Source organism: Electrophorus electricus, chromosome 7 (assembly GCF_013358815.1).
Source record: "Electrophorus electricus isolate fEleEle1 chromosome 7, fEleEle1.pri, whole genome shotgun sequence".
In the NCBI taxonomy this organism is placed as follows: Eukaryota; Metazoa; Chordata; class Actinopteri; order Gymnotiformes; family Gymnotidae; genus Electrophorus; species Electrophorus electricus.
Genome location: NC_049541.1, coordinates 14003617 through 14017299, shown reverse-complemented (window position 1 = coordinate 14017299; position 13683 = coordinate 14003617). Strand labels below are relative to the sequence as shown.

General features: G+C 44.7%; 1 protein-coding gene across 6 annotated transcripts in view; it reads right to left on the bottom strand.

The window, feature by feature from the left end:
• The window catches only part of dgki (diacylglycerol kinase, iota), a 43350-nt gene extending 33366 nt beyond the window's left edge, over positions 1-9984 (bottom strand). For 5 of the 6 annotated variants that reach the window (XM_027003869.2, XM_027003872.2, XM_027003870.2 and 2 more), the window contains exon 1: positions 8965-9984. In XM_027003869.2, coding sequence (XP_026859670.2) covers positions 8965-9191 — 227 coding nt within the window. In that variant the 5' untranslated portion in view covers positions 9192-9984. Of the gene's footprint in view, positions 1-2257; positions 2358-8964 lie in introns of those variants that run through there. The other variant, XM_027003873.2, reaches the window with a different exon arrangement.
• Between the last annotated feature and the right edge of the window lie 3699 nt (positions 9985-13683).

The following is a 13683-nucleotide window of genomic DNA, read 5'->3' as shown; positions in this document are numbered from 1 at the left end:
ATGCTTCAGTAACCAGACATCAGTTTGTTAAATACACCTTTAATTTTGTGTCCCTTGTTTAATCACTGTGTTTAAACTGCAATGCACTGGGCCAAATTATTTGGCCAAACTCCACACTCCACCTTAGACAGAGACCTCAGGAGCTGATGCCTGCACCTCCAGGATAGACCTCTCTTACCACATAAACCAACCCAAGGACCACAGACAGAAACCTACAGAATGCTAAAGGCCCACAGGGCTGCGTTTACATGTGGTGCACTGGCTGTACACGGAGGAATTAGGGGTTGTCGGAAATGCCCTTCAATATATGAAAAGCTCTTCAAGAATTAGAGAGAAAAAGACAGAGAGGGAGACCAATGTGACAGCAAAGCTGATGTTAAGGTGTAACACGCAGGACCCCTTTCATCCCTGTTACAAAATAAAAACCTTCATCATCATTAAGTACATCATCTTAGCTCGCAAGCAAACACAGCGTAGGTACATGGTAAGCACACATACACACATGCATGCAGGGGCATGGAGGCATGAATAAGGCTTTGATGGTGGGTGTAGTGTGGAGGTTAATGATTAAAGAGGTGGCAAGCTGAGAGACTTCTCTTCTTCTCTTTATCTCCATCTCCCGTAGGAGCGTCTCACGTCTATGGCCTTTCACCCTCTGCCTCCTATTCTTTTTTCCGTGACTGTCCAGCAGTCTGTCTCTCTCTCTTTCATTCTAGGGCCAAATTGGGTCATGTCTTTGGTTTTCAGTAGCACAGATGCTGCGGTTCACACATTCCTTGTCCTTCACAAAGAAAGAGAGCACCGGCACCACTGCGAATCCACTGTGCCACTATCCTCTACTGGCCTCTGGCTCGGGGTGCTGGGACAGAGGGGGTTTGTGTGCTGGGGTACTTTTGGCAGGGGACGCAGGTGGGGGCCATAGGTGAGGACATGGGCGGCGCCGTGGGCGGGGCTGTGGGCGGGCCTGTAAGTGGGGACATGGGTGAGGGCTGGGCTTACTCTGGGCTCAGCAGACTCCATTTCTCCATCTCATCACCTGTAGTGATTTGCTGCATCTGCTGCCTCCAAAGCCAAACCACTTTCTCAGGCATATTAACATATGACTATTAATGAACAACTTAAAAGCTCTAATTTATTACTTAGAAATGATTCATTTCTTACTGTTTGTTCATATTCAGGAGCACTACAAACATGCAATGGTCTTGACACAAGGCAACCACACTGTAATGTTTTTTTTTTGTCTGGTTTTGCCTGTGATGTCTTGTTTAGTTTAGTTTTGTAAACAGCTGTGCTTCATTTCCTTGTGTTTGGAGGGAAAAGGTCTAGACCCCCTGTAGTCCTTGTGTCCTTTCCCTGACTGGTTATGACCTCACATGCAAGCACACAGCCGCACACAGCCACACACACACACACACACACGCATATATATATATATGTATATGCATGTGTGTTTGTGTGTGTGTGTATGTATGCGTGTGTGTGTGTGTGTGTGTGTGTGTGTGTGTGTGTGTGTCTGTGCACAGATGGAGAAAACAACAATCACAGGAAGTCAGCAGTCCTCCCTCAGGTCAGTCCCCCAGAGCTTAGCCACAACATTAACACGGCAGACACACACATACAAAACACCACACACTCACACTCATGCCTCAGTCGTTGTCTGCTGTGTCATTAATTTATACTGCAAGAGAATAAGTGATAATCTATGCGTTCATAGATCTGATTAAGTATGTGTATGTGTTTAGGAGACTGTGTTAACCTGTATCTTCATAATCCTGTGTGTGACAGTACCCTGTCGTGTGTGTTTCCTGCAGTGCTGCTGCCTGTCAGCCAGTGCAGTGTTCAGCGAGTGGGAGAGTGTGGGAACGCAGTGTATAATTACATCTATATGTGATGGCCTGCTTTTTGCGTGTGTGTGTGTGTGTGTGTGTGTGTGTGTGTGGTTAGCATCATTTGCAGTGTATGTAGGAGGCCCAGTCCTGCATCTAGATCAACCTCCTCTCTCTCTCTCTCTCTCTCTCTCTTTCTCTCTCTCTCTCTGTTCTCTCTCTCCTGGCTGCTGACATCTCCATAATTAACCTCGGCGGTGGGTGCTGCATGTGCGGGGGAGGCGTCGGAAGTTCGCATCTTTGCCGCCTCTAGCCCCTCCATCTGCTCCAAATAGCCCCATCATTGGGACGATGTATGATCTGCAAAGCGCAGTCATTTCTGACACCGACATGCACACACCAACATGGCCACGTGCACGACTCTAACTTACCCACAGTCCCTCAGAGTGGACAAACCTCTTGCTGCCTCGGCTCTGGGACTGAGCGGTATGACTGTGTTTTTATCTTCATCCTTAAAAGATCTTCTTCTTAGGCAGTTGCCCCATTAATCCAGTGACTGTAAGCACTGCACACAATCCGATGCTGCATGGGTCACGCCTGCTGCTCTTTGGTTCAGTCAGCTGGAGTGTCACACTGGTGTTTTGCCCATTTGCCCCTGAGGATCCTCAAGCACCCCTGACCAATTGCAGTGTGCAGTGCTGAGACCCAGCTGGGGGTGGGGTCAGGGTGGGAGAGTTGGAAGGCGGGGCCAGGCCTGTGATGAGGTGCGCCCTCCTTCTCCGATGGTCAGTGCTGGTCCACAGTGCCGCTGAACCCAAAATGAGATCCCACTGAGCTTGAGATGAGATGTCGCGGTTTATTGTGGGTGTGGGTACGTGCTGCGACGTTTAGCGCTGTGTGTGCCCCAGGGAGAGCACAGGCTGCACTGCTGGGTTTCTCTGCAAAGATGGACTGGTTCATGCGAGCTCATGTGGAGAACTGCAGTACAGTGAAGTGATTTTCACACCGTTTTTCAGGGCCTTTTGTGCCAAGACACGAACACTGGAGGAAGAGTCAGACACCCCCTTTCAGACTGCTAATACATACAGAGGCTAGGAACTACTAAAAAATCTATCTACTACTAAATTACATTTAAAATTAGAAATACATCAAATGTATAAAATAAAATGAGTGTTTAAACAGAAAATGTCAGAGTATTAAAATGCCATACATCCTGTGATAAACAGATCATTGATTTATTTGGATGAGTTAATTCTGCCTGTGCCTTACTGTATAACAGGCCATATTCTTAAAACTAATGGCCAATAAGGAAGACATAATTTATTACAGCTAAAGCACAATTAAAACACAGTGTCACAGCAGCCAAAGAGTAAATGCTGTTTAGTCTGCTGAAATGACCCTCTGAACAGTCTGACAATGTGGCCCCTGTGGTGAGCAACTTCCACTTGCACTGCTGGTCTCTTTTGAGGTGTCCGCACTGGGCCACAGAACCAGACATGACCCCCTCCCAGACTAGCTCTTCCACCTGAGGACCTGGCTACCTAATTGAATTAATCATTTGCTAAATGAGACTGCCATAGGCCTGTGACCACACACACACACACACACACACACACACACACACACACACACACACACACACACACACACACACACACACACACACACACACACACACACACACACACACACACTCGACCTCCCAGAGGGACGCGCTATAATTAGCGCGGGTATGATGCACGCAGGTGGAAACGCACGCAGAGGTTTCGGCACCCGTCGCCGGGTTTCTCGCCGGTCTCCGTGATGCTCGACACTGCGGAAGGCGGCTTGCCGTGCTCCCCGGCTTCGGAGCTGCGCGGCGCTCGCTGCTGCTGCGTTCAGAAGCTTTTCGCTCGCCACCGCGATTCAAGCGGTTGTCGAGTGCCTAGCAAACATGTAGCGTGCGCATCGCTGAGAACTGCCATTAGCGCAAGTGGGGGAAAGACGTTTTCACAACATGCCAGCTAGGCTGCCAAAACAGCACAATGCTGGCGGAACGTTACATAAACGTTAAAAGTGCGTTAAGAGGTTTAAAGCTGGATGAATAAGCAGTGAAGCATGATGCTCCAGTTCCCTTTCAGCAGGTTGGATTACCCTCCCGCTCCTGTAGCAATCAGTTAAATTACGGCCCACTAGACTAATGCCCAGCCTCAGCGCTCAAATCATGAATAAAACTCAGGCCCTCTGTCATGTCATCTACTAAAGATAGCAGCCCATTAATCCAAGCACACTGGGTATGGAAAAGGGCTTTGCCTTTGTGTGTGTGTCTGTGTTTGTGTCTGCGTGCGCGGCATGACACGTGGTCCAGGTATTTCATTAATAGTCAAGGTGTGTGTGTTTGTGTGTGTGTGTCAGAGTGGTTCCAGTGACTTTTCTTAAATCACAGTTCTCATGGCTCTATAAGCAGACAGAATGGCCTGTGATCTCCTGCACTGATTGCTTTCTAAAGAGGCTTGGCCATCAGCCTTTTCCCTGTTCTTTTTTGTTCAATTTCACCTTCTTTCCCACACTTCTTCTCATAGAGGCCGTGAGGGAAATGGCAGTTCCTTGCAGTGGTTAGTTGGCTTTTCATTTCGTAAAGAGATTAGCCACAGGGCAGTTGCTCTGTCTTCTGCCCACAGTGCCATTTCAGGCCTCCTCCGCCGTTAAACCCAGCAAAACCGCCTCCATTTTAGATCTGTGGCCTTCTTTGCATTCAGAGCAACGCAGTACTTTTTTTTCTCATTTTCGAGCAGCAAGCCAAAGTGAGGCCTGGCACTCAGACCACAACAACAGTCACAACAATAACAACAACAACATAACATGCCCTTGCTGTTTGTGTGCCTGCAGCACACTGAAATCGAGTGATATGTCTCCATCCACCCAGTTTAACTGCAAGGGTGGCACTGTTCGGCATTCTAGATCGGTCGGCGAGGTGAGCGGCGTGTGCGGGGTGAGAGCGCTAAGTCGCACCGCGGGTGGAGGAGAGCTAGGAGGAGGAAGGGCATGAGGGAGGGAGATGAGGGAGGGAGATGGAGTTGCTCGCACCTCCGGCGGGGCCGCTGTCTGCAGGTGCCAGAGCACCAGGTGCAGGATTTGAGTCACGGAGATGGAGCCAAAGGGAATTTGCCTAGGCAAACAGGAGGGGACAGAGAGAAAGAAACTGACAGAGAGAGACTCACGCACACACGAACAGACAGACACAGATGGAAAAAGATAGGGAGATAGAGAGAGCATGACAGATAGAGCGGCAGACAAAGAGGAAGATAGGAGGGAACAAAGAAAGAGGGACAGACAAACAGGAAAAGAGAGGAGAAAGACAGAAAGAGAGAACATGCAGAAAGAGAGAGAGAGCAATAGAAAGAGACCATGACCCAGTCAGGAAAGGACGGCCACACAGAGGAAGAAACACAGGCAAGAATGGAACATCCTGATCCTAGAGTGGAGATACAGCCCCAATGAACACCGACCCCCCCTGTCCCACCCCCATCCCAAGCAGAGACAGCCAGGAGCAGGGCGGACCCACCCACTGGCCACTCTGCTAGGCAGGGGAGCAGAGGAAAAGTCTCTTACCATCATACTCCTAATAAGGTGGGGCCCAAAAAGACCTTTAAGGAGAGCAGCATGGGTGAGACTGCAGGGAATAAGCCCCGGCACTCTCCACACACGGCTGTCTTCGGGAGAGATTACAGCCATTTACTTAAAAGCCTCATTTGCACGTGCCATCGGGAGAGAGGCAGCACGCTAGTTCCACACCCCTCCCCCACTCCCACTGGGCACACAGCAAATGAGTGGAACATCAAACCCAACAACAGCTTGCGCATGCACGCGCTCCGAAGCCGGAGCGGGGACAGCTGCGGGAAAGGCCACGTTGAGGAAGAACAGGTCACGGACGCTGCTTGGACGGAGCTGCTCGTGTGATACAGAGATCGAGATTGTACGCGGGGAAGTAGCACATGATCAACACCTCCCCCTTGTTATCGCACTTACTGTACACAGACATGCACATGCAAACACACATACACACTCACAAAACTGAGTTAATATTGGTCCTGCGCATTTACTCTGTTCCAAAATAAAAATAAAAACTCTAGAGCCTCAGGGAGCATAAATGCCCAAACTAAGCATGCCAAACAAATGGAAGTGACACTTCTCCAGCACCCCCAACCCCCGCCCAGGGGAAAGGTCTCCAACTGGGCGCTGGGCCCAGAGGAAGACGCTCCACTCTCTTCCCCGTGACTATGAGCGGCAGCGGCCAAGCAGCAGATAGCCTGGGCCACAGAGTAGCCCCACTGCCTCCGTCTGAGAGATGGAAAAATGCACTGGAGGCCTCATTAAAATCTGAACCGATAAGAGACAACACTTGTAGAGAATGAATTACTAAATCCATTTCAGCAGGAACGAATTACTAAATCCATTTCAGTGGGATAACACTGTCAGGTCTGCAAAATAACCACCACTCTGATGTCATCAGAGAAGCTTCCAGATCAAGAGCTAAGAGAGAACACTCAGGACAATGGGGGAGTGTTCATTTGTCCTTCCAAAAATTATCCGAACAAAGTCAAAAGTGTACATATGATAGCTTCAGAGAAAGATGGATCTATCGTGTATTTTGACAGTAGCAGCCTTACGTGTACCAAACACCACTTAAGTTACTTAAGGTTATTCTTCATCACTTGCACTTAAAGCAAAAACAGAAGGCAAAAAACAGTTAAAAGTATCTGTTTATTACCCATTTTCCTTTCAGCTACCTTCAAATATTTTCAGAAGTGCATCTTTTAAAAATACTGCTTCCAGCAGTAACAGAAAAATGAACAGAGTGGTTAAACCTTCATGCGTGCTGACCTTCTTATCGGCTTGGTAAACAATTAAGAAATAAAATCAGAGATGTGCAAAATCTATCATCAAGACTCTGATTGGCTGCTGAATGCATGAGACCTTTCTTACGTTCCCCAATATCTCAGTTTGCACCAAATTTCTGGGTTTCCATGTATCCTCCCTGGTGTTCCATAATCTCCTCCACAAGCGTCTTGTTTATCCCTGCACTATAACTCACCCAATTATAAAAACACAGTTGATGCCTTCTTCAAAGATTGTGGTAGCAGAGAAACACTGCTCTACCTCTAGGAAGAAGTTCAAAGCCTCCTCTCCTCCATTTTTAGGAGTGTTGCACCTTTTTCTGAGGCTTAAAGACACTGGAAAATCAGTTCTTTTCTCTCTATTTTTGTATGTTTCTTCATTTTATTTGTTTAGCTCCATGAGCCTTTCTGGAAATGGAGAAGAAAAGACTTTTATTGTGTGTATCATTAGCCATGACCCCAGAAGAACAGAGGGCTGGTGTGGTCAAGAGAAAGGAGTTGGGAAGCAGGGGATAATGACTCCTCTTAACTCGGATGCTTGTTAACCAAGAGGGGATCTCTAAGCCAAGGTTCTCCAAGAACAGAATGGATGAAAAAGAAATGTCTGTCCTATGAAAAAGGAGCCCCCTCTCTGTCCAGCGAGAGGTCTTTCTGAGGGGCAAGTGTAGATACCTTTCGAGAACTTCACACCTCATCCACTTGTAAAACCACTGTTAGGCTTCTAGACAAAAATTAGCTTTTTGCTCATTAGGCACAAATAGAAGTCCTTTCAGTGTGTTTCCCTGTATGAATGGAAAACCTGTTGACTCAAAATGCACTGAAGCCAGTTGTTGCTAGGCTTTCTCAATAACTGCAAAAAGCTTTCTATTATTATTCTATTATTTTCACTTTCCTTTATAAACACAGTGAAATGCATCAAAATTACTATTTGTGGTAATCAACCTTAAATTGCAGATAGAGGTGGAAATTAAGGAATATGATGGAATATTATTCCATAAGTATTCCTTTAATCTTGAAGGACTACAAAGTGGTTGAGTCTCATTATGAATATTACACAGCACACAGTCACGACTAATTGGTACTTGAAGAGAATTTGGTTGACAAGACTGACTGAGAGGGACAGCATGTCTAAGTGAACCAGTGGGTTCAGCAAATGCAAGTGTCACAACGATCAGCAAAAGCTTGCCGGGTAACACAGGAATCGGAGTGTGTGTGTGTGTGTGTTTGTGCATGGGTGTGTATGTGGGTGGATGTTGGCTTGTCAATATGGTCTTATCTCTTCAGTCCTTCAAATGGACTGGAATTACTACACCACATTAATTCCACACATACACACATCCTTTAATTCTGAGGGAGTCAATCTACAGAGAGGTTTGTATAACATGGCCATACAACACAAATATGCCCCAAAGCTTGTTAGCAATTAAAAAAAAATAATAATTCCTTGACCCTGAGAATTTGTTCACAAATCAGAAATGATCTTTATTTTATCTAAACAAGCTATCTGTTAAAGACTACATAGGGTCACACGTGGGAAACTACCTGAAGAAAATGTAGTCCAAGCCATGTAGCCTACTGTTACAGAAAATATACCAAGCTTCGGTTCGTACAGAACAGTGAAGCATAAATGTATTGCTCTCTGCGAATGTTAGATTACACCACTAAAGCAATCCGACAGAAACTCCCCGCATGCCTTATCCCAGAGCAGTAGGCTGACGTTTTAAAGAAATTCCGCACACACGCTGGACGAAATAAATATGTGACCAAGCTCTTGAACCCCATCATCATCTATCCGTAAGCGACACGCACATTAACACGAAATGTAACAAAACGCAAATCCATCAAAATCGTTATCTGATGGGTTCCAATGTGCACGTCGTGCTACCGACGATGAGCACGTCCGGTTTAAATGGTTGATTAAACGGGGTCACTAATCGCGACTAATCGACAACATTGAAACGCACGCTTTCATGTGCGCGCGTGCTGACAATTGTTTAGGTTTGTTTTACCTGATAATTTTATATATATATATATATATATATATATATATATATATATATATATATATATATATATATATACACACACACACACACACACACACACACACACACACACACACACACACACACACACACACACACACTGATATACATGTTTCACCTTGTAGCAGATCCTCTAGGTTCTATGGTGTGGGTTTGTGTGGTTAGACTAAGCAAACTGCTCACTTTGCAGTTAATTTAGTTTAACGATCCACTTACCTATACGATGTCTGTTTCCTGAACGCGAGACCTTTCAGTTTTTCTTCGAGCGATTCCTCCACGTCCGCGAAGCTGCTTAAACTGTCGCGGCCCCCCATCGCCTGCTCCCTTTCGCCACCCTGCTCACTCGCTTCCCCGCCAGCAGCTCCAAGCGCGTTGAATCGGTTACTGAGGGTCTGGGGGCTTCGGTCATCCTGTGACGGGCATGCTTTGGCCAGGGGGTCCATGCTCCGGTCGGCAGTGGACCCCCTCTCCCCGTCAAACGGAGGTGAAGGTTACGGTTTAATATCGGTGGCCGCGGTGGCCGCTAAAAGTTCTTCGCGCTGCGGACTGAGCTGTTGCTGTCGCGATGTCGCGGTTACGCACGTAGTCCAGGAGCTACCGAGAGGCGGCCGGAGACCGATAACGGTAGCGGGGGTCGCTGCAGTGCTAACCAGCTGAAACGTCTACTACTGTAGCATCCATCCCCGGCTGCCGACACGAGGGCATTGTGGGAGATTCCTACTCACCCCCTCGGCGCAGCATCACTAGATTCAAGTAGGGCATCGGCTCCTTGACAAATACCGACTACTAAAACGCGTAATAGGGACTACTAAAACGCGTAATAGGGACTAGTAAAACACGTAAGATGCGGTCTCCGCGAAGCACGAGTGCCAGCGCTATGAATGCAATGACCCACTCTTTTACTGTTAAACTAAAAACCTAAGATTGAGTTATCATAGAAAAGGGAGCGTTTTGTGTATTGTACCTAGCCTGACGCATAAGAAAAATACAATATCATTAATACGGTTCCTTTAATAAAATTTCAATTTAAACTCAGCGAATTGGCCTATACATTACCCCAGGCTATAATGGAGTTATATGATGCAAGCCAATCATTACACCCGACTCGTTTCCCTAAATATAATTTGGCTAATGTAATTTAAGATAAGAGGAAAAAGAAGAAGAATTCGCGCTCTAAGTCGTATTTTCTCTTCGTGACCATTTTCGGTCTGATATGGAATGCTCAAGCCCAGTAAACTACAATCTGACCGAAAAGGCTAGTAATGACGCACTCAAGTTTGACTACTTAGATATTCAATGAACTGTTCCAGTGTGTGGCAGAGAATGCACCCACCAACCGGCATTCACGCCTCAGTACTTAGCAAAATCTGTTTCTTTTAGATTTCTGCATTTTGTATCTTTTGAAAGCCAATATTTGTATATCACTACCTCTAGTGTTAAAGCAGTAAATGAGACAAAGGAAACACAATCCTGAAGCCTGAAAAAAAAAAAGTTTACATCAAAAAAGGAACCTTGCATTCTGCATTCAAACGTGTTCACGCAGAGAATGTCGTTATCGACAAGATCAAGCCCATTGCTATCAATTACATACTGCAGGGAAATGTCTTCAAAATAAGACATTGGTCAAAACGCTACAAGAGTTTTAAACAAACGAAAAATCCGTGTTTAAGGAACACAGTGCAACTACTTTTGTACACAGGGCATTTGACTTTGCGTTTAGGGCCAGCTTGTGGTGGACCTGGCTCGTCACAACCATTAATATCTAAAGCAGAATACACACTTGGCTTGTCACAAAACTTCCATTATTCCACAATAGTGCAGATACCGCTTGGATGGTTGCCAGGTTAGGACTAAAATGGTAATCTGTCCATTAAATACCTAAAACAGGAAAAGGGCGGATTTATGGGGTCTTATTGTGAACAGTATGGTCCAGGGTTGGATGAGCATATGATATGTCAACTAGTCTTCCCAGATCCAGATCTCTTTATTTGGCTAATGCTGAAAAGGCTCATTTTGGTCATACACATTTCACAATTCATCAGTATCCACATACACACACTCTGGAGTTTTTCTTTGAACAACATTGGGGTACCTTTACAGTACAAACACCAAAAATGCACATTTTGGAACCAAAGGTTATTCAAAGTTATTTGCATATTATTCAGAATTATTAAATGAAATTGAAATGAAGAATAGACTGAACATTTTTAACTTGATTTATATTTTATTGTCCTCATTTCAGGCAAAGGTCATCCTTTCTTCCAGTAAGAAGCTTCTGCATTTTAAACATCGAATAATGTGAATAATGAAAGAACAGAATAGTGAGTGTGTGTGAGTGGGAAAAGAGTGTTAAAAACATATAAATATCATATCTTAGTGAAACAATAAATACAAAATAACATGATTTTTTCAGCCTGTGCTAGCTACACCTTACCATAACATCAGTATCAGTTTGACTGTCCTATTAAGAAAATTCCTTGCCCATTCTCAGAGGATAGAACTCGAAAATACCTTCATTTTCTTTATAGGCCAACAGCTTCCTGAATTTCACAAGAGTGAATATATCAGAATGCATTAAACTGGCTTCCCACTCACTGCACTCAAAAGACACCATTAAATATCAGATACAGGATACTAGATCATAACTGATAACAAACAAATGGCTGGGTGTAATGAGGCCTCTATGTTAGCAGATGCATTTGGACTGTGCAGCAGTGCATCACAGAATGAACGTGCGTGGGTGGCGCATGAGATGGAAATCAGAGGTCAGTGATGATTAAATAATTCCAATGCTTTTATAGTCATGATAATGACTGGCCTTCTCAATGGCTGATAATGAATCTCAAGTGCAGACACTCAAGTGGTGTGGGCTACAAACTGCAGGCTGATATGGATACGAATATAGTGGTACTGTCATTAGTGCAAGGGGAATGGATTAAAGACGATGAAAATGAAGATGCATGTAAAGTGGGGAACAACAGGTAGAGCTGAATAATGTGCGTGTGTGTGTGCGTGCGTGTGTGCATGTGTGTGTGTGTGTGTGTGTGTGCCTGTAACAGACTTTTTATCCTTGAAGAGTAGGTCAGATCAGTCAGTGTGCTTCATCACTGCACAAGGGCTCAATAAATTATTTAATAACAGGCAGACAAAATGCAGGTCTCCTGGCCTCTCCTTGTGGTACAGTTATCTTTGAAAGTGAGAATCAATCTCACAGATAATCTCCAACCGTCTGAGACCAGGTTTTAATTGAGCACAGAGTCGGCTGTGGAGAACAGTAAGGGTCCTCCCCGTGCAGAAGGAGGTGGGGGGGTCTGAGGCCTGCGCCCCAGCCGGGCCTGAGGGCCTTTTATCCCTCTACCACCCAGAGAGAGAACAGCTGCTGCCTGCCATATGCACCATGTGAATGTAAAAGTTGAATGTAAAATCAATGACTAAATTAATCAAAGACTTCAATCAAAAACTCAATTAATCTAAGACTTCTTGCTGTGTTTCTAATTTAAGAAATGTAGTTTATAAGCTTTGTACAAAGTTTTTAATGATGGCAGGGCATTGGAATTTCGCTTAAAGGTGGTTACACCAAAAGCCTCACTTTATTTTCCTGTGCAACTTCTTTTTCTCTCTTTTTTTTTTTTAGAAATGCCCTGTCAAGTATTCTTGGCCACCAAACACACACAATTTTATTTGTCCCTTTTCATTAGTGGTCACACAGTTTAATGTTTGTACACAGATATAAAGGTGATAAGGTACCACAACTGCCCAACCGTCCTCCCCTCCAGCCCCTCTTCTCTTCTATTTTCCAGTGCAGTTCTTCCTGAATTATGTCCCCGCCCAGTGGACGGAAACAGCATCACATGTATAGATATTAAAATTCATAAAAATAAAACGTTTAAATGTTTAAATTTAGGACTGGACTACCTCTTTTTATAGATTATATCATTTACCAGTGACTGACCATTGCAAATGTATTGTCTTCTTCCTTCTCTTCTGCGATATCCATTTGATTAATTTCCATTCCATGATCCATAAAATGTCCTAAGATGAGATGATTGCTCACATTTAGCCAGTTTCACCCAAAGTTCACCCTTAATTATTTTTTCTTTCATTTTCGCTGTTTGCTGCACAATATCTCACCAGGGTTACCTACATCAGACATCTGAAGGCAAATCAGATGGTATATTGTTTCCTTGCCTCATCACAGCGACACAATTTGTGCATCTGAGGAGTAACTGTGTTATTATACTGTAATTCATGGTTAGAGTGACAAAAATCTGAAGATGGAAGATATCCGTACCCTGTCCTTCTGGAATACAGCAGAAGATAAACTGTCACATCCAAACAAGCAAATGATCGGCCAGTAACCAGCTAACACATTAATAAACTGAATTGCTCCAGTAGGGAAATCTGCCTAAAGATTTTCAAATGTGACCATACATATAATGGGCCACAGGCTCAACCCTACTATTACCAAGCATACTAAACTGAGCTATATATAGCGAGAGAACCACAGCAAAGAAGGAAATGAAAACAAGTCTATCCAAAAGATGTGTATATTAAACAAAGCTCATATAATATTATATGAAGCAACTATACAGTCAAGATCTCTAACTAACCCAAAATTAAACTGGTCCTGTAGCCTGAAAAAAGCTACAGCCAGACAAGTCATCCCCAAGCACAGCAGGAGAAATGATTCAGCAGTTATTTTGTAACCTGACATTTGCTGGAAATCTAAAGACCAGAACACCAATGTTCTGGAGCAAACAACCTATAGACTATAGTATAGTCTAAAGAAAGAAAGACAAAGGTAGAGAGAGGTGGGGGTCCTTTGATATTTAGTCAGGTTTCCTCTTGCAGTGGCTCAATTGTGGTTCCACAGACTAAATGTCATTTAAGAGCTTCAGTGTGAAGCAGGCAGCCCTGCTCAGCAAGCTATGCTCC